Here is a 25,226-nt window from a genome sequence, read left to right as displayed (position 1 = left end):
CTCCCACAGTTGCATAAAAAGCTTGAGTAAGGCCCGTTGAGAAGGCAGATGAGAATAGCCAGGCAGAAGAGCAACGACAAACTGAAGGAAGGTAAGCTGGTAAGACTGTAACGAAATCAGCAATTGCAAAATTCAGACAATTAATAAAGAATGACTAAGCAGCAGCATTAAACACTTAGCACATCAGTAACAAGCCAGCCCAGTGGGGCTCATTAGATACCGGCAGTGCTCAACACTCTTTCTGGGTTGTAACTGGAGAAAAGAGGTAATTATTCATATCACACTTGTTTCATGGTTCCTAATTCAGCAATAACTAATGCAGGTATTTAAAATGTAGAATTTAGTGAATGATTTTTAAGTCAACAAGTCTGAATAATGTCCTGTAGAGAGATTCAGAAAGAATTATAGATTCAGATCCTTGAAAAAAATCCAAGCTAATAAAAGTTCCAAGATTTCGGGCGGAGATAGAAAACAGCTAATACGGAACTTAACGTCAAACCAAAGGATCACAGTACAAACCAGCACAGCATTAGTTCTATACAAGCTGAGATCCTAAACTATCTCAATAAAATTTAAAGTGTGCCTCTCAAAGGTATTAGGCTGGCTAAGAAACTTAAAGAATACATTGCTGTTGCCCCTTTTGCACGCATTTTCCCCAAAATGTTATCTATAACAATGGTATACAGACCAGATTAAGGTGACAAAATCACCTCACAAGATCCCAACAATGAAGCAACGACAGACGACAGAGTGCCACTGTGCTTGCAGGAAACCCCACAGCAATGATAATTTTCCTGTAGTTCTGGAGGTCAAGTGTACAGGAATTTGACATCTACTCATTTCGGGTTGATTCTATATGGCATTGGCCAAGCAGGCTCCCAAAGGAAAAAGGAGCAGAAGCTCCGTCCACAAGATGAAGAAATGCATCCTAAAAAATCCCCAGAGACATCAGAACATGTCATCCCAGGGTAAAGGATGCTATGAAGATAGCGTGGTCCTGGTCATGTGATCAGGGCAACACACAGCAAAGTAGAAAGGTGAAATTACCTCAAACATAGCACTGTTGAAATCACAACTAATATAGTACATCCCAACATAACATGATCTGCTTTATCATATACTTCAAAGAAGCAATAGAAAAGAGTTTAGGAAAAAGCAAGAAGAGCATGAGGCAGGTTTCCCAGACTCTTAACTCCCAGAGGTTAAAACAAACTTGGTCTATTTAGCTTATCCGAAGAGTAGGCTAGGAGGGGACTTTCTCAGTCCTGGGACTCAGGGAGAGCTTCCTCATGTTGAAGGCAAAATGCAGAAGATTGACTAGCTGGGATTTGAAGTTGGATCCATCTAAATCACAGAAAGACCTGTCTTTTCACAGAAAGCTCGGTAGGACCCACACTCCAAATCACACTCACCACCAGCTTTGGTCCAATTACTTTGGATTTCTCTTTTTTAAATATTGAGGGTTTCTTAGCACATATGTAGAGGTCAGCAGAGATGTGCTTTTTGAAATTGCAGTACTGGCAAGACACACACGTCCACCAAGTTCCGAGGATCAGGGACTGTTTGAAGGAGTCCAGACCAATCCCACCCATCATGTTAAGAGGAAGTAAGAAAGCATCATTGGAGCAAAATGCAAAACAAAACTGGAGGCTTTAGAGTGAAAGAGATGGAACTCTATAATGCATTATCACTATTGCAATCCAAGAACACCACCGTAAAACATCATAGGTGGGGCTGTTTTCAGTAAGCGTTAAACTGAAATGTAACCATCTTTGCTGAAGTTTCCTGCAGTGAATACCCACTTCGGGCCAATTTTCGCAGTTTCTGCTGAAATGGATCAGCAGTTTGGTTGGGGAGAACTGGTTTGGCTGGGAATTCTTTCCATCATGTTAAACTCATGCTGGTGAAGACCAAGTGACAAACTAAGAATCATTAGGATCCTCGCTCTCCATCAGGGAAGCCTGGCCTGAGAAGGAAATGTTTTCTTCACTGAGAATTCATCCAAATTTGGCTATATTCTTAATCTAGAGTCTTCCTCTGGGCAGACTTCACTCCAGCTTGGGAAAGTCCAGCCCTTCCAAAAATCCCCATTGAAGCACTTCACCCACTGACTGTCATCCACAGGGACACCAGAGCAGCCGTGGCCGCGGTGCCATGCTGAGAAGCAGCAGCTCTTGTGTGGCCATCACAGCCTGCCCAAGGGGCGAGGAGATGCAGGCAGGAGGAGACAGGGGACCTCCAGGGCTTTCATGGTTCTCTGTACACTAGAGCCCTTCTCCGCTGGGACTGGGAGAGTGCTCGGCTCCTTTATCTTGTTCTCGGCTGTGCTTATTGTTCTGCTGTCCTACAATAGACACATCCTTTCCTCCAGCTCCCTAATTAAAGGAGATCCATTCTGCAGACCAGCTCACACAATAGTTTTTGCAGCCTCTCTTCTTAAACAGATGTGATCCTTTCCTCCACTCCCGCGCGCTGCTGGAACATGCCGTAACACACACACAGACACCCTTATAGCTTTCACGGCCACAAAACCCGGTGCCAAAATCCTTCTCACCTTGCCATAAGCTGCGAGGCAGGCTCTGACGCTGCTCTTCCCCCTCAGCCATTTGGTGTACAGCATCGCCTGGAACAAACCTTCCTGCTGCACCGAGCCAAAACCACCAAGAATTAATTTTAGCAGGGAAGAATCTGAGGCACATGGCTTGCTTTTTTATTGTGCAAGGCTGCAGCTCCGTGCTTTGCCTCTCTTCTGAGATGATGCAGCAGAGGAGAACACTTCAACATATTAAATCAAGGGGTCCTTGGCCTTTGAGGACCAGCAGAGAAGCACAAAAGCAGAAAGGATCACACACAAGAGCAGCATTTAAAGTGTTGGCTTCGGCTTGGTTCAATTTTAAACCAGTCTGTTTCCCTGCGCAGGGATGCCTCCCTTGGAAGGAGTCTGGCAAGTCACTTAGTCTCCCCGACTCTCAGTTTCCCATCCATAAAACAGATATTAAATATTGCTTGACCCCCGACCTCCTGCTTCTGAGGTTTTTTTACTCTTTGCTCTCCTTTTCCTAAGCTATTTCTTTCATTAATCACAGAGCAAGAGCCAGGTATCATCTCTGGACACACTCACACCTGGCTGGAAGAGGTGGCTGCCCAGGATATGGCTGCTTGTGTCTCCTCTGCTCAGGTCCCTGCAACATCAGCTTCAGCCGTCAGCACAAGGGAGTGTTTGGACCCCACTCCATCCCAAGAGTAAAACGTTGCCATGATGCCAGCAAACTGATGAAAGCCCTGATTTATTAAAAAACGCAGGAAATATCCATGTTGCAGTAAACCTCCAAAGACAAAGCCTCCAAATAAAAGCAATGGCATGGGTGTGAGGAGACACAGCCTCAAGGGTACTGGAAAAGGAGGACAGTTCCAGCTCTTCATTGTGCTGACCAGGAAAGTGATGGGAGATGCCAGGATGAGTTGCAGACCCTGAAATCAGACACACACCTCAGCATACCCCTCTCAAACCCATTTTCTCCTCTCAACAACCTCTCATGTCTGCCAGGAGCGTATTCCTATGCACAGTTAGGAATTTATTCTGAAACGCAAAGATAAGTAGGTATGGTTATCTTTGCTAGCAAGTTTCTAGCAGCAAAAGAGCCTGTCACCTCTCCGTGACAGTGGTGGGGCTGGAGAGCACTGAGCTGGGTGAGTTATGGCTGGTGACACTGAACACAGCTCTTTCCCTCAATAACAGTACTTTGTGCAGAGGTTTACATAAGTTAGAGGGTCAGGCAATCAAAGGCAGCTCTGTCACCTAGCAGAAGGAGCAGAGAGCGATAAAAGGACAACAGTTTCTGTAAGAACTCTTCAAACCCTCACAAACAGCAATTACCAGTGCTCTCATGACCCCAGATCTCCCAGAACAAGCTGCAGACCCCTCCCTTGACAGCCAGGCTAAATCCAATCATGCCCGTGAGCCAGAGCATGCAACAAATCATTCCCTTCTAGGCAGGATGAAAAGCCAGAGTGGACATGCGGAGAGGAGAGCCACCTGGGCATCGCTGGCAGCTCCCATGGCATTTGCGGTGCTGCAGACCTTATGCGTGTCAGTGCTCCAGCTGTGCCGTGTTCCTGCAGATAGCAAGGCTTACAGCACCGGATTCCCCTGCTTCTAGTGCAGCTGAGCCCTGGCACTGAACTGGGCTACCAAAACCATGTGTGCGCCATGGGGAGCCCTCAAAGGAAGGAGCCACGGAAGGCCCGGGGCACCTCTCCTTCGGTGACTCCTCTGCACGTGCCCTGCTGAGCCCAAGGGGTAAGGCAGCCCAATGCTTGCTTGAAGTAACACTGCCGAGGAGGAACAAACGTGAAGCAGGAGGAAAAGGAGGGAGCAACAGTGCACAAAAGGGGGCAGACATATGTGAAATGACTTGACGGGCACTCCACGAATTCAGAGAGGGGGTGGGAGCTGGCAAAGCACTCCCGGGCTGGGAAGGAGCGATGCTTGAAGGTCTGCCCTCTCCCCCACGTTCAGGCAGCCTGGCAGACGTTATTCCCCATGCTCTCCCTTGAGGTCCCAGCAGATATTTGCTAATGGCTCAGACGATGGCATCGGCAAGCCAGTAATGTGATTCACCACAAGTGCTGGCGGGGAAAGCCCCCAGCTGGGTAGCGAGGTGAGTCACAGGGAGACGCTGTTGGCTCTTGGAGAAGGAAGAAAGCTGAACTGAGGAAAGGCCAACCCAAGCAAACACAGGGCAAGGATGCGTGACGGGGACATAGGGGACACAAGGCACTGCTGCCTCCCAGCTTTTTGCCAGCAGCTCCAGTCCTGCCCTCGGCTTGGTGCCTACTTGGATCCCAGCCCTCTCAAAGGCATTTGCCTGGCTACAGGCCAGCATCACCCACCAGGGGCATTGCTGCCTGCGCTGGCATGCCCAGCGACAGTTGATGTGCTCCTGCCAGAGCCCTGAGCACTTGCCCAGAGGAGAAGTCCTGAGCTCCTCAGAGAGACAGGAGGTATGGGGAACACCAAGCACCAGCATGCACCTTCTGGCTCATCAGACTTCTCAAAGCATGCTCCCTCATCTGGGTTTTATGGTTTCCTTCATCCTCATTGGCTCCACAGCTGAGCTCTCCGTCCATCTGGGAACCCTCTGCTCTTTCCCAGGCTGGACATCCTGCCACCGTGCTCTCCTTTCCACCACGCTTTGAAGCCTATCCACAAGGGACATGCTGCTGCCCCAAACCTGGCAAAGAACTCTTAGCTAGGGCATTGCTGGGAGCTGAAAGGCAATGAGCTTATCATGATTTATTTATGAGGCCAGCCCCAGGGAGAGCAGGAGCATGCAGGGGGGTTGGAACTACATGATCTGCAAGTAGATGATCTTCCAACTCTAACTATTCTATGACTCTATGCCTGTTCCTCATCTCCTCAGGACCCATCAGGTCGCATGTCTGGCTCAGCCCAGTCATTCCTGCCACCACATGACCCCACAAGCCTGGCAGACAGCTGGCACAGCCAGTACTTGCTCACATCTGCCTGGAAGCATCCTCCCAAAGTCCCTCTGGCAAGCATTGCCCAAAGCCCCACCCCTACCAGGTTTCCTCTGGGGCTCAGACCTCAGTTTCCAGCGTTAATGGCTCACGCTTCACACCTTCTTACCAGTTCAGATGCCTGCCCTCTGCTACACGGGGTCATTTACCTCCTTAAACTTGTAATTTTACTACATGTGCAGTACAACAGAGTGTACGTACAACTCACGCTAATTACTGCTGCCTGTAACCTTCAAAGCTTTGCTGGAAAGCACTTGCCACATTCCGGCCATGATATTATAACAGACAGCAAAGCCAGGGCCACCACGCTTTGGCAAATTCTCCTGGAAACCACCCCTCCCTTATGGGCAGTCATAGTCCAAAGGCTGCTTCGATGAATCTGGGTACTAATTTAACCAGTTTATTGATTAAATACTAATCACAGGATGAGATCCTGACCTATTTCCTGCAATCGAGTAGGTGGCATGTTGGTAGCAATACTGGACTAGCCATTATTTTATTAGGAAGTTAAGTGGCACTGGTGGTGCCAGAAGAAATACGATGAACTTGCCCGGAAGCTTTCACCCTTTTTACTGCGATTGTCAAACACTGAAAGAGCAATTGAAATTATTACAGATATCCCTTCGGTTCCTCCCAGATCTAATACAATGTAATCTTGTTCATCTCGGATAATCATGTCAAGTCATTAGCGCGCTGATAATTCGCCTCGCGCTGAGCACCATGACTTGGCCAAGAGCAGGCTGCGCTCTTCAGGCGGCCAAAGCCCGAGCATCTGCTGGCCAGCCCGCTGCCCGCCATCCACATCCCTGCAGGGCTCGCGCTTGCAGGGCCAGCTCGCTTTCAAACCCTGCACAGGGGCAGCTGTGGCTGTGCTACTTCCTGCATGATGAAAGACAAAGGAAAAAAAAAAAAACAACAAAAACCCAAACCAAAAAAAGATGACATTATTATAAATGACCTAATGCTTTTCAAAACTCCGCACGGCAGGAACAGTGGTATCTCAGAAATATTTCAACTGAAAGAGCTCAAAATTACACCAGGCATTCTACACAAATAACTGGCCAAATGCATCAATTTTCACGCCAGTCCGACTGTGCATGTGGCTTGCAGAGGATGCAAAAATCTTGCTTTAAACAAGCTTGTTGAAATTCAGCAATTTTGCCAATTTGCTAAAATAGAGCTCAGCTATGCAAAGCAGCAGAAGTCCAACAAAATCAGATGTACCTGACAGAGTAGGAGGTGTAGAGGAGTTAGATTTTAAAGTGCTTGAAATGCCTCCTTGTTTTGAGCCTGCAAAACTCAGCTGGACACTTCCCAGAAATAGGCTTGAAGAAGACTTCCACAGAAGCAGCTTTTAAGAAGTGCCTATCTAGGATTTCATCCTTTCTGGCACCAAAGAAAACCTGGATTAAAGCTGCACTCACCAATCCAAGCAGCACAAAATGGACAATTCCAAATTCTCTATAGAACGATCATACCAAGCCCCAGCCATGTAGCACTGGCTGCACTGGAGACATGCCAGGAGCACAGAAGAAAGCATTTACATATATTTACATCATGAAAACATAAAAAAATATACAGTTATCATCGTCATTTAGGGCCCCACGTGCTCAGCCAGTCTGAAAAAAAAAAATAAAGAAAAGAAAGGATGCCCTGCAGCTAGCTCAGGCACTTTAAACTGAAATCTTCAACAACTCACAATCTTTAATGGTTGGGAAGATGCATCAATTGGTCTCTTCCTCTCCAGTACTGTAACATCCTCTTCGGTAGCTGACAGATGTACAACCCATCCCAGACCACATTCGCAAGCTCCCATCTGAATTTCTCAAGCTTTGCCTATGACTGGCACAGAGCAGAAGAGCACTGAGGCCTCTGAGCTGCTGCTTCCCAGGCGAGCTAGGTCAAGGAAGATCCCCAAGTCTCACACCAACAGGACAGGCTGGCTGCAGTTTTAACGAGCATTTAATTTCTGTTGAGCTTGGGATCTTTTGGAATTCAGGTGCCCAAGTGTAACTATCTGGACTTGCGGATCGGTTTATCATACCTTGTATCCCGAGGAGCCAAGGAACGCTTTGAAGGCAAACCTATCCCAGAAGTTTAGGGCATGAAGCAACATGGACCATGTCACCCCATTTTGGGATAAGGAAGAGAAGGGAGTCAGTTGTACAAACACAATCCCAGCTGCTTGCCAGGAAAACAAGCCCTAGCCTACTGTATTTATTAGTACTGACATGGCCATTGGTGCCCTGGAAGAGAGTCAGATGATGTAGGCTCTGGAGGAAAGCTGCAGCAAACTCTTACGAAATTGCTGTCCAAGTGCATCCACAGCTGAGCCAATGTCCCGTTCCACCAAGTCCTTCCAAGGGCCAGGGATTTGCACCAAGATGCAGAGTGAGGCAGGGCTGTGTCCCCAGCAAGCCAGCGGAGCAGGCAGGAAAAGCAGGAAGGCAGAGGCAGCGGGCTGAGCACCTCCCCTTCCCTCCTCTCCCCCAAGCTTCGAGAATCCCAGGAATTCTCCAATATCCTCCTGCTTCTGGACAGGAGCCCTCCCTCTGGAGAGCACCGTGAGGATGGCCATGCTGCCGCCAGCCCTCCAGCAGTGGGAGGACGGGGATGGCATCCCTGCCCTGCAACACCAACTCCCTGTATAAAGTCCTTCTCAATCCCGATCCACAAAAGAGACCAGATTTGGGCTTAATATCTACATCTTGCTCTGGTGGAGCTGTTCTGCCCACGATCCATTGCTCTGCTTTGCTCCCAGGAGAGCGGCACAAGGGCGGCAGAGCCAGGCCAGAGCAGGAATCCCAGCAATGCCAGCTATGCTGTATCCTCCTCTTTGCCCCCAAAGGGTCAGGTCTCCCTCTAAACAGGAAGCTGGGATCAGCCAGACCCCCAGTGCTCACCCTTCAAGTCCCGGCTGCCAGTGAGCAGAGGGGAGGCAGGGCTGCAGGAGGAGATGCTGCTGCTTGTGGCCCCGTCCCTCCCCAGCACGGGCAGTTATGGGGACTTCCAGGGTGCTCTCCCCCCTCAGGAGCCATGCTGCAGGGCAGGGTGCTTCCTCACTTCTTTGTAGGATCATTGTTTTTAATCACTTAGTGGCAAAGGCCAATGAGCAGCTAGCATGAAGGCAGCTAGCATGAGAAAGTGGAGCCACAGCGGCGTGGGGGACAGAAAGGGGTCCCCTCCGTCACTGGCAGCAAATAACTCAGGACACAACGCTGCATTAAAAAAACCATACAGACCTCAGGGTCAGGAGCTGCTTCACACACCACGTGCAGAACCACTGCAGCTTGCACTTGAAGATCTCCCATCGCCTGCTCTCTGTGCCTAAATAAGCTTTTTCTTCCTCTGGTTTGCCCAAGCCAATATTTTGGGAATTACTTTATTCCTCAAAGAACACAACTACCCTTCTGCTTTAAGAAGGACACACATTCCTTGACCTCCAGCCAAATTCAAACCAGCCTCCGGCGCCCAGCCCAGCCAGCGAATGCCCTTGCAACACCGCAGTAACATCTTGCTGCTGGGTGCAAGGCCAGTGCAAAACACAGGAAAGCAGGGAAGGGCTTTATGCGTAAACTCCCATCTAACAAACCGTCCTGGCATCCTCTTCGCAAACAGCACCCTGCGACAAATAAACAGACATTAAAAGTCTCTCTGGCAGATGCGGTCTGCAAACTCACAGCCTTTCAATGACTTGCATCTCTCTCGTCTTACACTAGATCAAGGAAATTCAGAGCACATGTTTCAAACACATCATTCATCAAGAGAAATCATTATTTTACCCTAATTTGTGTTCTTTCAGCCATTCAGAGCTTTATCTATGAATTGTCTAAACTATGCTTAAGTTTATTTATATTGGTCAACAAAAAAACACAGTAGGGTTTATTTAAGCTCTCGAAGTTGTGCCAGTCCTCCCATGCTGATGTGGAGTCATGTGATTTTGGGGCTGGAGCTGCATCCTTTCAAAAGTCTTATCTTGAAAGGCAACAGAGGAAACAGCTGTTTATGAGAGCTCCTGACGGCGTCACAGTTGTTCTGTCCCAAACCTTGTTTGGAACCAAGGTGAGCAAAACTAATACCATAAAGGACTTCCCAGCTTGTGCACCGGCCACCACCAAGAGGACAGGGGGTAGGAAAGCTGCTGAGAAAAGCCCACAAACTACGTGCTGAAAGTTTGAAACTGAAGAACCTTGCAAGCTGTGTCCTTGGGATACAATACTCCTCTCCTTGGGGTATGATACCCCCTCTCCTCCTCTGGTGATGAGAAAACAAGACTATAGCAAGAGTCTTCAGGAGGGACTGAGAGAGGAGCCCTGGTAGGGCTCCTCAGCCACACGAGCAGGCCCAGTGCTCATGAAATCCCATGAGGCCCCCAGAAAGACAGCTCATCCATTACTCAACGTCCCTGCAAGCATCCTCAGCTCCTTCCATTTAAGAGTGTTATTTCCTGGAGAGCGCCATCACTGGAAGACAGGGCGGACCCCTTGCTTGTGACCCACAGAGCAGACCAAATTACCTGCGCCTGTGGCCACACCACCATGTATGTCAGACCAAGGTCCAACCACTGCCCAAAGGGCTGTCTCATGTGTTGAAGAGCAGTCAAGCTCCTGCTGTTTTAAGCCTGGGGGCAGCAAGCTCTCTGCTGGGTGTGTGGTTTGCTCACCTCCCAGCCTGCCCTTGAACACCTTCCAGTTGTGCAGGCAAAAGGCCATGGAGCAGAGGAAAAGCTCCTCTCCTGGCTATTGGCCAAGCATTATACGGAGAGAGCGCCCTGTATCCTGCCTATAAGTATTTTGGGAAGCCAGATGACTTCATTAGCAGCTGACATCCCCTGACCTACTCACTGTTAAACAAGCTCGCTGCTGGCCGGCCCCAGAGCTCGTTACTCAGCACTTTAATTTGCACATTGCCATTTACCGGGCACTAACCTGCTGGCATATCCAGGCACCAAGTGAATTTTCACGCAGCTGAAGCACTTAATGCAAGCAGTAAAACCCAAGTGTACCTCTTCCACGAGTAGTTTGCTGTTGCCTTTGAATTGGGACTGACACATGAGGAAATCCTCCGAATTGTGGACATGCTATGGTTTCTGTCCAGTGCTGGCAGCCCCTTGTCCCGCACCCACCTTCCACCCCACCCCTGCCTCCCCAGCACACGCTCCTGCACAGGACACAGCACCATGAGCATGGAGATGGCCCTGCTACCGCTCGGGCTGCAGCTAATCCCAGCCATGGCACGTGGGATGCCTGGGTACCACGGGGGACAGCCAGAGCAGGGGATGCTCCAAACGTGATGGTGTGGCAGAAAGTCACAAGCTTGCAGCCACCAAGCCTGGGTTACACGGAGATCTCCATGGAGAGAGTGACAGTGAAAACTACAGAGTTATGAATAACGTAGAGGACGGGACTTAAGTGAGACAAGGCTGCAAGCAGAGATCGAGGCACAGTGCCCCCGCAACCCCAACGCACAGGGGAAGGAGCATCCTCACCACACTCACCCTGATCCGCCGCATGGCCGTCACGATCTCCACCCGACTGTTTGGCCGTGGCACATCCAGGCTCCCAATGTACTAGAGGGAAAGAAAGAGACGATTAGTCAAGTTTCCATGGCACTGGAAACCTCACAGTCTCACCATGGCCTCGATGGCATCCCTGCATGGAATCCAGTGTCACTTCTGGGGAACAGGCGGCGTTTTGCCCACTGCACCTGAAGCCTTGCATGCCTCCCACCACGAAGCTGTTCCCTCACCACAATGTTTCAAGCATTCAGCAGCCCTTATTCTAACAATAAAATAACTTGGGTAATCAGGCCAGCAGGATTCATTCATCTATGCCATGATCAAAGTATGTAAGTATAAGCCAATATCCCCTCAGCTGCCCCAAATCATCTATTATAGACCTGGAAATTGGAATATCCCTAAAATAGCTGGGGCAACCTGTCCTGTGACAGGCCCTTCGCTACTTAATTACAGCTCTGCCAAACCGTTGGCTGTTTTTACAGAGATGCTGAGCCTCCAGGCCAAGCCTCCAGAAGAAAGGAGCCGCTTTGCTATTCAAAGGGGACCAAAGGCAGCACCGCTGCGACCCGGCACGGAGAGATGCTGAACAAAAACCTTTTTAAAAATAAAATGGAAGAGGGCAGATTCAGAAGGATCAGAAAACAGACAAGCAATGAAGAGTCAATGTGGAGCGCTAAAAACGCGTAGTTAGAAGAAAAGCATTTTGAGTCTATTTACTAGCCCCCTGTGCTCCCACGCTTCATCTCAACATGAGCACTGACGTAACCCTCAGCAGCGCAGCATGGGCACTAAACCTGGCAGGGCTATATGTTCCTGTGAATACCGCCATAACCTCTGCTGACACCATGAAAACCCAGGTCTAGGGGTCACTGCACAGGCAGAGGCTGCGGAGAGGGGTTATTTCTCCCCCAGCATCGCTGCGGGACTCCCGGCTCCTCTCTGCTGGGATGCTGCTGCCACCTTTATTAAGGGCACAGCACAGGGGCTGCATGATCGCCCCTGGGTTTTGCCTATGTGTGCTATCCTGGAGAGCCCTCCTTGCTAAACCTCCACACCTGTACCCCAAGCTCAACAAGCTCGCCCCACGTGGCTCCTGCCCCGGGTGCAGATGGAGGCAGCGTCCAGCGAGCGGCACCGGGCAGTTGGTGCTGAGAGTAGACACGAAGAGAGAGGATATAAAAATAAACAGCAAACAGCTGGCGTGTTCGTCACGTGCTGAGCAGGCTGCCATGGTGCAGGGCAGCTTTATGTAACCAGGAATTAAAACCCACGATGCACACCGCCAGCAACGGCGGCATTAACTGCCCAGACCCCAGCTCCTGAATGCCTGACTGCAAAAGCACAAGTCTCGCTAAGTTTTTAGTCGCATCCCCCAAATGGAGCCTTCCCACCCCTTCAATGGTTCAGGCCACATTAAGAGAGGCGTCTTTGACGTCAATCAATTTCCTTTTCTTATATGAAGTCTGGAAACCATCAGTAAAAAGCAGGAGATGAGGAAGAGGGCTGAGGGAGCCAGACCCCTGGGCACATGGTCACCACGCAGCAGGTAAGGGAGAAACCTTTCCCTGTCTTCCCCCGCCAGGCAAATATCTTGGCTCCACTGCACCCCCGCCTCCGAGCCTCTCCATGCGGCTCTTCTGCTGGGGACCACCCGGCGCTGCTTCCTGCTCACGTGCAAGGGAAACTTCTTAACTTGAATTGTAAGACGGATAGAACTTTTGCTAGCAAAGAGGACAGCCAGGGGATGCGTCTCTTCTTCCAGCTATTCCCAACAGCTCCAGGTCACTGCCACTAGAAGGATAAACACTTTCCTTCTCCCCACATTTTCCTTGCGCAGGCAAGGACAGGATAAGCGGTGGCAGGTATCAGCTGGGCAGAAGACAGCCCCGTCCAATGCTGGCTCCCACAGCCACATGAATTCAAGCAATGCCAACCTTCTGGTTGACAACCACAACCTCGGCCAGCAGCAACACTCAGTCATACCCGTAATTGCATGTGTGAGACTGTCAGGGCTGGGCCAACCCATAAGCAAGTGATGGAGCAGAAACTGGACACCACCTTGGACCTCCTTGGATGGCCCTCCTGGAAAACAGCACCAGCAGTACGAAGTGTCTTCATGCCACCCTACCTATGCCCCTGTATTCAGCTATTCCCCTCCAGCCCATGCTTGTGAGCACCTGAACCAAGGGACTCAGGTGATAAAACATGCAGGATTCACCTTTGTTCCCAAACCCAGGCTCCAGAGCATCCTGCTGCATCCTGCATCCCGTGGGAGCACGCCCTCACCAGAGCCCACAGCACCTCCAGCCCCATTGTGGGCTCACTTCACAGATTACTGTGCTCACAGCTCCAAAAACACCCACCTCTCCCTCCGCTCTGGAGGCAGGTATTTTTTGCACATTTCACAAAACTCAACAGATGGACAAAGTCTCCCCAGATTATTTTTGCCTTCAGGGCAGAAAGCGCACACGGGAACCGCACTGCAGAGGAGTAACCCTTCACAATGTGATGAGTGTCCTCCCAGAAATGTGGACTTGGAGGTCAGTCTTTCAGCGAAACTACTATTTCCCAGGCAAGGCGTGGGGATGGCCTGAGAAACCACCTGTATTTGCTCGTGATTTGCAGGTGATAAGTGCACGGAGCACTGCTCCTGCTCTGCTCTCCTCCAACCCTCCTACTCACAGCACCAGCCTTTATTTTGGGAAGAGGTGTGGGAAAAAGCAGGCGAGGTAGAGGCGAGGATCAGCAAAGCAGCAGGAGCCTCTGGGGTGCAGAGCTCCCCCATCATCCAACCCCAAGGCTCAGACCCAGCTCCCCCCTCCCAAGGAAGGACGCCCAGATACCCCCAAGCATGGGGGTTCCCAGACCCCAGCCATGGGCTTGTGCCTTCCTTTATAATCCGCATGCCCCAAGTGAGCTGCCAGCCACGGTGATAGCCCTGGTCCCCACAGGGGTCGATGTCCCTAGTCCCTACAGGGATTGGACCAGCATCCGTCCCAGCAGGTCGACCCTGCGGGAAAGAGAGGCAGCAGGGCCAGGGCTGAGCTCAGGGAGGAGAAAGGAAGGCGCCCGAGACAAAAGGAAGGAAAATAAAGCTGTGTGAAAGAGAGCTGACAAAGAAAATAAACCCATGAAAGAACCCACCCTCTCCAAGCCCCCGGGAACTGAGTAGGAAACCATATGTACATATACAGGACACGGCTTTTCCAAATAATCACCTCCAGATCCACACCCCCACCACCCTGCCAGGGGATGGGGTGGCAGAGGTGGAGCCCCCCCACCCCCACCCAAGAGCCAGGCAGGATTAGGGGGTCACCGATCCCCATGCTCTGAAGGTGGGGGGCACGGCTGGCTCAGTAGGGAGGGCAGTCCCAGGCAGCCCCCTCCTCCTCAGCCCAATTAGGAGAAGAAAAGCCACCCGCTCGGAGCCCCGGTGAATGGGCAGCCGAGGGGGTCCCTTCTGTAACAAGGCACTCTGGCAGCCCCACAAAGGCAGCCCTCGCATTGCAAACGGCCAGAGCCGCTCGGGGCTGCGTCGCCCAGCGGCACGGGCAGGCAGGCACAAAGCACCTATTTTGCCAGATGCTTTCAGTCCCCCGCCACCCCGCTGTTCCTCATCCCCGTGCGTGGGATCCAGCCTTCCATCAGTCCTTCCAGGGCCCCTAGAAAGGGCAGCCCCTCTCCCTGCCATGGCACAGGCTTGGTGGCCGTCACCCATGGGGCTTCTCAGCACCCAAAGGGAGCTTGTGTGCTGTCCCCCTCCCACGCAAATCCCCCTGCCTGTCCCAGGCACGGCTGGAAGGGGCCTCCAGACACAGCCCACACCATGTACCCTCCACCCATGGCTTACAAAAGACCTGTCCAGTTCAGGGAAATATCAATCCTCCCCAGGCCAGAGGAAAAAAACCCAAGAAAACAAAGGACAGCATTTTGCCAAAGCAATGTTTGCACAAGTCACTTAGTTTCTCATTTTTCCTTGAGGTTTTTTAATATTTCTCGTTTTCTGCTCTGTCAGAAACGAATTTTCTTGGGAAGGTGCTTTTTCTGTGACAGCAGGTGGCAGATATTTTCAGAAAGCTGAAGGCCAATCGCATCCCTGACAGTGAGGACACCTTCCAAGGGGTGCTGATGAGATCCTTTGCGGGTGGTAGGCAGCGAAAGCCTTCCCGGAGAGGAGCTGCCGCCTTCCCAAGGGAGGGCACGTTGCTGCTCTGTCAGCCCGATACTGCGTGCAAAGGTCAGGGCTGAATCATACCTGACGTACAGGGGGAGCCTAGACTGGCCGGCTGCCGGGTTTCCAGCTTGGAAAGCCACCTCGAGTCAGAAAGCTTGCCATGGATGAGGAGCCACTGCTTCTGCAGAGGAGCTGCAGGCAGGCAGCAGGGCAGCGCAGGCAGAGGAGACACGCTGGCACCAGCCCCAGGCTGGGGCATCGCACCGCTGGCTACGCAGCCATCCTTGGGGCCAGGAGAACCCCATCCAAGCAGAAGGTCCTGCACCTGGGCTGGGGAGGGGTTACTGGAGGTACCTGCAGCTGAGTGAGAGGCATCAGATATAGGGTGTGAGGGTCCCAAGGATTCTGAAGAGTCCAGGGCAGCGTGAGGCTGTACCAGGAACTGGGACATCGGCCCCGTGACACACAACTGTGCCACGAAGCAAGGGCCAAAGTGCTTGGGCACCAGTCCTCAGCCAGGGGCCCCAAGATCTGAAACCTCTTTATTTCCCCCAGTGCCTGAGGAAACATCCGGCCTGGCTGATAAGGGCTTCTCCCCTGGCAGCCACCATCAGGGAAAGCAAGGAAAAACCCAGTTCCCAGGGCTTTTGCTGTCCCAGTGCTCCTGCTCTCCAGTTGCCCACACACGGCCTCTGTCCAGGGAGCCACGGGGCTGGGCTGGCACGGTCCCGGCTCTGCCCTGCACCCCAGGAACACCCAGCCATGCTGGAAGGAAAGGAGGGAAGTTTACTCAGACTGCGGTGGTGCAGGCTCAGAGGCCAAAAGGGATGGAAAAGTCAGGATGCCAGCTGACTTCAATGGAAAAAAAGCCCTGGCTTTCCAGCCTGAGCCCAGCAGGAGGATGCAGTGGGCTCTCTGCTGAGCTGGAGGACTCTAGCCCTACCCAGTCCCCCCTTAACAGGGCTCTGTACCCTGAGGATGCCAGGGTGCACCCAGCGTGTCGGACCCGTCCAGAGCTATGCAACCAGCATTAAAACAGGGACACCTCATGCCAGGCAGCACTGGTCAAGCTGATGCCCTAAGGATTAGTGCTTGCCTGCCTGCCGAGCCTAGACGCATTTGCAACCTCCTCTGAGCTGCGAGTGCCAGAAACACCGAGCTCTGGGGGGCCCAAGACAAGACCCCAGCACCCACCAGAACCACATGAACTGCATCCATCCTCCCCTCTCACCGGCCAAAATGGGGCTCGCGCAATAAGGGGAGACACCTTTGCAGCAGGATGTGGCCCTGCAGCAGAGACACCAGGACACAGGACGAGGGGGTGCAGCAGGAGAGATGAAGTTTTTCCATGCCAAATAAAGCAGGGCTGTCCACTTGCCCCCGTTTCCGTCCCCCCGCCCAGCCACGCCGCCCACAGCTGCCCCCCACGCAAGGGCTGAGCTTCCTGCACTTACACCCAGCTACAGCCTTAACAGGCATTCGTGTATGGGATGCGCAAGACAGGAACACTTCAGCGGCCAGAAAGAAGGGCCAAGAGCATCCCACCCCCATCGCTTCTTCCTCAGGACCTTCTGGCATCTGCTGAGCCCACGCGCTGCCTGGCCAGTACCCACAGTCTGGGCACACACAGCTTTGCCAAATCCTGGCAGTCGCCTTTTTTTTTTTTTTCTGCTAAGAGCTTCACTAAGCAGCCTGTGAACTGACTTAACAAGTATGGCAGGAATATGCCACTGTTTCAGCCGAGAACTTTTGTGGCACACGGGAAGGTTATTTATAGCCTCGAGCAAGCAATCCTGGGCTAAAAATCACACTGCAGCTTTGCTCTGGGCTGAGCAGCCCTGACAGAGCGCACCATACTCCAGAGCTGCCAGTACAAACAGCCCCCAAATAAAGCTGCCAAGTCTCTCCCAGAGAGCCAAAGAGGTGCTGAGCTTCACACAACCTGTCTCTGGCTTCCCAGCCCTCCAGGAAAGGGAATCTCGCTGGGAAGGGAGCCTGAAGTAGAGAAGGGGAATTGAAGACCCCAATCAGAGCTGCCTGCAACTCAACTACACTTCCAACGCTTTTATGTATGGCCCCTCCATACATAAAAATATACACAGGAGTGGAAACACACATGCATTTGCTGCTTAATGTTCACCTGAGGCTATAATCCCTTTCCTGATAAAATGATTATCTTTGCAGCAATCAGTAGGCACTGCCAGAGCTGTCAGCCCCAGGAAGGTGGTGGCAGGGGAGCTGGAGGGGCCCATTGGAAGGGACATACTGGATCAGACTAAAGTCTTCGTGTCCCGTCTCCAAACATAGACAGCAGCAGATGCTCGGTTCAACTTCAGTTTCCCACGCACGGAAACAGAAAAAAGTACTGACAAACGAGAGAAAATGCCTGGTTGCCAAGATCCCTGAAGGGGAAAAAAAACCCAAACCACAAAATCCAACCACCACCTGAACCCAAAAACCCCACCTGCTGCCCAGAAGAACAGCAACCCTCCCAAACCTCCAATCCCACATTTATCTGCAAACAGGTCTGATGTCAGGAAAGCCAGGTCTCGGCACATGGCTTGTCCTAGCCCATGGCAGTCCCATACTGCAGGCGGTGGGTCTGCTCGAGGACCAAGGTTTGCTTGGACAGCCCCTTCTTCCCTCACCTGCAGATGGGGGAGCAGCAGAGAGGGTTCTTGCACCCACCTCCCCCTTTCATTGGGAACCATGTATATTAGGGCACTGTGAATGGATTAATGAGCCTCCGGACCAAAGGATTAACAGCTGTTTCCAAATAATGGGCATTCGGTAGATGGGACCTTGCTCTAGACCATAAGTTCTCCAGGGCAGGAGGAGAGCTCAGCCCAGGAGAAGAGCCCAGCCCAGTGAGCACCTGAGAGCGACTATAATGACAGGGGGACAGTAACAGCTTTCCCGTGCAAACCCAGCACCCCTGCACTCGAACAGACAGGGGGTCCAGCAGTGCAGTGACAGGCTCCACCACCCCACTGAATTCCCTCTACGTGCTGATCTCTCTGGAGGCGTTGGAGTCGCCTGAGTCATGATTTCTGAATGCACAGGATTGCTGGTGTTGCACAAGCTGGCCCTTGGGTTTTGCAGCACCAAGGCTTTGGGAAGATAAGGAGTAAACTCACATCCCCCTCCTCCTCACCCCAACCAGAGGAGAAATGATGGGTGGAGGAGGACAGAAGGAGCCTTTACTCTCTACATATCCATTTATTTAACCATAAACCATTGCACAAGTGGGAATGTATGCCTGCTCCCCTGTGCCACACTGTAGCTCCCAGCTCTTTCATCCGAATGCTTCAGCTAACTCAAGAGGTCAGGCTTTTGATTTTATTCAACAATTCAGACCACAAGATGCAGAAGACAGCAAACGCCCTGCCTTCCCTCAGAGCCAGCTCCCCCAGTCCCCAGCAGCCTGGCCAATGAAAACAGATCCAAAAGCGTGAAATGTATTACTCTTCCTAAGAAGACGGACTGGGATTTTCCAACTATTGGATTTATCTCCAGAAAACGGATTAACATAATCCTTAGAGGACACTTCGCTCAGACTCAGTGTCCCCACGCCAGATCATATGGCTGCAAGTAGCTTCAGTGGGGACGAGCAACACAAGCATCCTGACAGCATCGCGTGTGGCAGCACCGCCTGCCTCAGAGCAAGTCCATCACTTTGTGCTTGAAAAGGGCCCAAATCCTGACTGCCCACAGCCACCCACCCTGGGACACTGGGATTCCCTCGGGAGAGAAGCAAGGGGAACATCAGCATGGAAGCCAGCAGCTACTGATGAACAAAAACACGCATTACATCCACTATGTGTGCCATTTAAAGACAGCAGCAGACAACATAGGTCTGAGTGTAAAAATAAAATTAAAAATTAAAACAATAAATCAGCGCATACCGACTCAGGCCCGTGTTCCCCCCTCTGCAGTGAGCCCCAAGCAAGCTCGTCAGGAATCCCGGGCTGCCAGAGCAGAGACCGCTGATCCAGCTGCTGAGGGCTATAACACTGGGATCCCCACCGCCTGCACTATCAGCAATCCCAGGAGGCTTTTAGGAGACAGGCACGCGAGTCTTGGCACTCCAGCTGAGCATTTTTCTTTCTTAACCTCCCCCCAAAGTTCTGCTCTAAATCAGAGTTCCTCATTTTTGTGACTCGCGCTGGGTGTCTGACCGAAACAAGAGCCAAGCGGGTTTAAGCGCTTGGGATTCTTGGGGATAAAAGGAACTAAAGGAGTGTAAGCATTTAATTAATCTCCAGCAATCTAATAAAAGGATGGAGTAATTGCCTAAGCCATCTGCATTCTGCATCTGGCATCAGGGGCTGCTGGAGAAGCCCACAAATTCAGAAGCTGGGTTTTGTACGGATTGCGCTTGGCATTAACGCGTGCCACAGGATACAAAATAAGAGAAAGAAGAGCTAACAAAGACTAATATGCACCACCCCATTAATGCAGCCAGACCAGCGGCATGGAAAAGAGATCAGCCATGAGCAGATCGAGGGGCAACTGAAGCCCTGTCCCACTCCTGGGTGACACAAACCTGGCATGGAAGAGGCACAGCACTTGCACTCGGGCACCTGGGATTTAGAAGGGGAGATGCTTTGCAGCCTCCCCACAGGTGAGGGGTGAGCAGGCGCTGGCAGTAAAACAACATTTGGCTCCAATAATCCAGGAGGGATAGGCTGCAAAGCTGAATTTGCACAGTCTTTCCCAGGAAAGAGTTGCAAAGCAGGTTTAAGTTTGCTCCATAAACAACTCCTCTGCTGTTTTGCTCTCTGCAGCACGGTGCCCGCCATCAGGCAAGCAATGCCCTTTGCAGAGGAACCCTCCCAGCTGCGAGAAGAGGGGGAAACAACATAACTTCAGCACCCTCCAAGGAGGTGCAGCCTTGTCCCCCAGGGCACTGCACAGGATTAGATGCCAAAGCTTTGATTCTTCCCCTGCCAGCACCCATGCTCCAAGGACAATGGTGTGCGACAGATGCCTCCCTCCCTGCCACTCAAAATCTGTTCTACACCAGCTTTTTTCCAAGTCAAGGAGTATCTCATCAACGTGACAATCATATCCCCCGGGAACAGCAAGGAGGGCAGGATTATACATTTCCCCTTTTCAAATTTCCTGGCCAGCTACTTCCCGATGTACTGCCGGCTGGCACTACCTGCTCAAGGCTGGGTAATGCAGACAGGTAGCTTGGCTTTTTCCCAGCCTGCCGAGAGAGCACAAGCACTCAGACTGTGGGAAGCCACAGCCTAAGTGGAGTAAGAGTCTGAGAGATCCCAACGTAAAAAAAATTAAAAAAAATAAAAAAAAATAAATAGCGCTTCCTGCCAAATCCACTAGCAAGAATGGTTTATATATGCAAGGAGAAACAGCAAGCTTTTATTTCAGGCAGGCAGCCCTGACCTCTTGCACTGCACCGCAAATGGCATGCGGTTCCTCCGCCTGCTCACACGATGGGTTTATCCCATTAGAGGGGAACCAGGGTACAAGGCATCCTGCAGGAACACCAACCGTCCCCCAACACGCCAGCATTCCAGCACTTCCCACAGCGCTGGAAATGCAGAGCAAAGCCCAAGCCTTCCCCGGGAAGATGCACGCAGTCCCTGGTTCCCCCGGGCCAACGTCCCCAAGCAATACCACGCAGAGCCAAGGAGGGAAAACAGCAGGGTGACTCTGCTCCAGCTTGACCCATCCAGCTCCAACACCCTTACGGGATGGGTGGGAAGCCTCACCCAACTCTTTGCAGCTGAGTTTGGTGGAGAGAAGGTACACCTACAGGATGGGCTCCCGGGGAAAAAAAACCAAGGCTATGCGAAAAGAGAGCTGGACAACAGGGAATGCCAGAGAGTCCGGGGGTGTACAAGCGCTGGGCAGGGACCCCCGCGAACCCCCCGCCGGTCCCCTCCGCGCCCGCTGCCCACCTTGGCCTCGAAGCAGATGCCGTGCTGGAAGGCGTCTTCGTTGTGCAGAGGGATGCGGAGGTCGTGCCGGTCGTCCACCAGGTTGTACTTGGACTTGGCGGGCATGGCGGCCCCGCGGCGGCCGGGCTGCCCCTGCAGCGCGCCCGGCGCCGCCGCCGCGGAACCTCCGCCCCTCGCCGCCGGCCGGCCCCGGGGCGGGGACGCGCCGCCGCGGAGCGCGGAGGAAGGGCGGGCAGGGGAGGAGGGGGGGGTCTGGCAGCGCGGGTCTCCGCACCCCACCACCCCACCTCCTTCCAGAGGGGAGGAGCAGGGAGGCTTAAAAAATGAGGAGCCGAAAGGGTCGGCGGGGAAGGCAGCGCTGACATCTAGTGCGCGGTGTCGGGTCTGCACCCCGGCCCCGCCGAAGTTTTTAAAAAAAAAAAAAAAAAAAAAAAAAAAAAAAAAAGAAGAAAGGGGGCGGGGGGATAGGAAAAGCCTCGCAAGGGGTTACGGTGGTGGGGGTCCAGCACAGCCCGGGGAGTGCGCCGGGCGGTGGGGGAACGCCGTGCCGCCCCCGCCAAGGCACACAGGGCAAGCCCTCGGCTAGGAGCAGGGCTGAGAAACGCATCCCTCCTCGGCTACTACAGGGCTCAGGCCAGTGACTCCTGTACCCAGAGCTTTATATGAGCGCTGGACATGACGGAAATTAAGCGAACTGGAGGTGGGAAAAATCTCCACCTTGTGCTTAATGAAAGGCCAGTCCTTGTGACCAGACCTGACCCTACTATGCCCTACCTTATAACAGCCCTGAAAGCTGTGAATGTGCTCCCCCAGCCGCTGAAAGCACCCCAGAGATGCTTCCAGATGGGCAGGGACCTACTCGTGCAGCTCTGACTGCGAGTCCAGGCTGTTTCACCCCTTACACCCGCATGCATAGTGCGCCCTCAGGTAGGGCTCCATCCTTCTGTGTTTTAACATCCACAGATGCTGCATGACAGCTGTGAAGCTCATCACACTGCGGCACAGCTGAAGAGCTCACACTGGCCTTCAAACATGCCAGAGGCACCACTTGGGACAAGCCTTTCCCAGGGCAGACACATCCCCCATCTCCACAGGAGACCCACAATTCCCATCACTTTTCCCTCGCTCTGCCTGCATCGTCCTACACCCCAGAGCATGTTTCCCTTGAGTGCCTCAGGTTTCTAAATGACTGCAGTGCGAACAGCAGCACTGGCTGATTACCCTTCCGTGGGCATAACAGATTCACACCCATCCATTTTTCAGACTGAACCAATGTGGTGAAACTTCGAGTTTATAACATAGTTCAGAGCCAGCCACGGTGTTTCAGTCACATCTGAAATCCTGGTTTGTTTCCCCTCGATGTGGAGTGGGCTTTCCACCATTCCCAGAGGCTCAGATAACAGGCGGGTACAGGCAATTACATGACAAGCTCAGAAATCCCTGTACTCATGAGAGGTGTACGGGAATGGCTGCTGTGCTGCCAGCTTTCCCACACTGGGCTCAGGGTGTGATCACACAGAGCTGTCAGCACTGGGACAAGTGAATCAAGAGATGACTTCCCACTGAAGGCACCACACCAGCAAGACCTGGGCTCTTGAAAACCATTACTCCTTGTTTTAGAAGAGGGGAGGGGACCAGTGCTGCGCATTGCAGGGAGCGCTCAGGCAAAAAGGGTGGAGAGAACTGAACACTCACAAGGCACTTAAGCTCACAATAAGTCTGGGACAGGCAGAAGCCAGTGGTGGGATAGTCTTCAGCCTGGATCTGCTCCGTGGCGTTTGACATTCTGGGTTCTTGTCGAAGGTTTCTGTTTACCTCTAGCAAAGGTTTAGCTGACAGCACTGAAGGGAATGATACCACCACCGGAGAAGTTTCCTTGAGGTCTGTAGTCCAATGCCTGCTCCAAGCCAGGCAAGCTTCAATACAAGTGCTCTGGGCTGTGTCTAGGCAAGTTGCAAATATCCCCAGGGACAGAGATCTCACAGCTTCTCTGGAGCCCTGTTCCTGTGCTACAATTGATTAAAGACATACAGTCTTGCCAACTGCTGGCTTTCCACAGCTAGTAAAACCCTGTGGATTCAGCAAAGAACTGAATTCCCACATGGGAGGGCTTGTGAGCATCTCTTCCGTGAGTAGTGCCTTCAGAGAGGTTTTCCCCCAGGCACAGACATCGGTGTTTGATGGATGGCCCTCAGAGCCTGGGGAACAAGCCAGCTCCTCCCAGGCAGTCCCAGTGGGTTTGCATGGCCAGTGCTGGAGCTGCTCACAGACCCTAGTGGGTGGTGGATGCCCTGGGCAGTCCATAGCCTGCTCCTCTGGCCTTTTCCAGTCACAGTGGTGCTTCCCACTGACTGCTGCAGCACCTGCAGGAGCAAACCTGGCAACTGCTCTTCAAATGCTGGGGTTGAACCAAAGTACGACCCTCACTCTACAGTTGCTTCTAGCCTCTCAGCTTGAGGACCTCTCATATCAGCTGCTTAGTACTGCTGCAGCATGGAAACAGCAGCCTGGGGTGGGGGGCAGCAGCTCTTCCTGCAACCAGTTTGTTCCAAACCCCCACCTGCCCGTTGACTCACATGTGATTTGGGTGGTACTTCCAGCATTGGGCAGTGCTCCAGACAAAGTCACACAGGCTTCACAGGGAGTTTAGTATACCTGTGGCATTTCGTGCGATTCCACCTTCCTGTTATGTTACAAAAATTAACTGTGACACCAGAGAAAAAAAAAAAAAAAAAAAAAAAAAAAAAAAGAGAGTGACAATGACCAACTCTCCCTTCCCCTTCACCACGCCTGCCAAACCACCACCTCTTCCTGGGAGAGCCTTTCCAAGATTTTGATCCCAGGACATCAAGCCTAGTCCACCACCACAGCCAGAAGGTACGGGAAATCCCCAAAGAATCGGGAGAGGATTAAACTCTCACACTCGGGTTTGTCCTGCAAGTCCGGAACCTGTTTCCTCCCTTTCAAAATCAATAATTAGAAGCCCTGGAATTATACCTTGAAGTTGTGTAACCGGTTTGCTTGTTTTTGCAGTCCCATCCATTTCCGCCCCTGCGAGGACGCAATGGCTCACCCACATTTGCACAATGGCCTAGGACAAAGGTCCCATGTGCCACCCGAGCAGAGGTGACACCTCACCAAAGCCAGGGAGACTTGTTGTCGGGCACGTGGCCCGCGTAAACTTGAGTGAACTGGGAGGACGTTTTGAAGGGGTCCATCCATTAACAGAAGAGTTTTGAACAGCCTCCGAGGCGCACAGAGGAGGAAGAAGCGGTGCAGCCCGCCAGCTGTGGCCCTGCCGGGGGGAGGCGGCTCGGTCTCCGCTCCTTGGTACCCACTGCTCGGTCCCCGCGGCTCTCGCCCAGCCCTGTCCCGGCGCAGGCTGCGGCTGCCCGCTGCGGGTTGTGGATTTGTAAAGCTGGCCTGCCATCTCCTGGGAAAGCCGTGAAATGCAGCACGGAAAACCCAGTCTGGGCTGGAGAGGTGACCGGAGAGCCTTGCAGCCCAGGGCTTTCACAGAATCATTTCTGTTGGAAAAGACCTTTAAGATCATCAAGTCCGACCGGTAACCTAGCACTGCCAAGTTACCACTAAGCCACGTCCCTCAGCACCACATCAACACCTCTCTTAAATATCTCCAGGGATGGCGACTCAACCACTTCCCCGGGCAGCCTGTTACAACGCTTGACAACCCTTAGGAGAAGAGATCAACACCTCTTTTGGTTGCTTCTGGCCTTGTTCCTGCCCCAGCACCCCAGGGAAACCAGTCCCACACCCCACCCGAGATTCACAGACTTCCTTTTTCACCCTGTGAAGTTGAGGTGGTGTTCTTGCAATGCTTACATGAAAGCCAGCCACAAAAAGCTTGTCACTACGTGCCTGCTCCAATACCCCTCCACCACCAGACCCTTCCAGACAGTGCAAGCAGTAGGTGAATTGGAGGCAGAGCCCTGCAGCTCCACTACATCCCCCCAGTAGCTGCTAGGGTGCCACGAGACACAGCTGGGAGAGGCAACTGTCACCCCATCTGGCAGCATGCTTGTGCTTTAGTCTGCACTGAGCAATG

The 25,226-nt window shown here is 52.4% G+C and overlaps 1 protein-coding gene across 4 annotated transcripts in view; it reads right to left on the bottom strand.

Annotated features, from left to right (window-relative positions):
• NOS1AP (nitric oxide synthase 1 adaptor protein) overlaps positions 1-21,308 on the bottom strand; it is a 48,690-nt gene extending 27,382 nt beyond the window's left edge. For 3 of the 4 annotated variants that reach the window (XM_074151823.1, XM_074151825.1, XM_074151826.1), the window contains exons 1-2: positions 21,161-21,305; positions 11,039-11,110 (exon numbers count right to left, since the gene is read on the bottom strand). In XM_074151823.1, coding sequence (XP_074007924.1) covers positions 11,039-11,110; positions 21,161-21,265 — 177 coding nt within the window. In that variant the 5' untranslated portion in view covers positions 21,266-21,305. Of the gene's footprint in view, positions 1-11,038; positions 11,111-21,160 lie in introns of all 4 variants that reach the window. The other variant, XM_074151824.1, reaches the window with a different exon arrangement.
• Positions 21,309-25,226: the final 3,918 nt, after the last annotated feature.

This window comes from Numenius arquata, chromosome 8 (assembly GCF_964106895.1).
Source record: "Numenius arquata chromosome 8, bNumArq3.hap1.1, whole genome shotgun sequence".
Taxonomy (NCBI): Eukaryota; Metazoa; Chordata; class Aves; order Charadriiformes; family Scolopacidae; genus Numenius; species Numenius arquata.
Note: the sequence above shows the minus strand (reverse complement) of the source record. Positions and strands in the feature narration are given on the sequence as shown.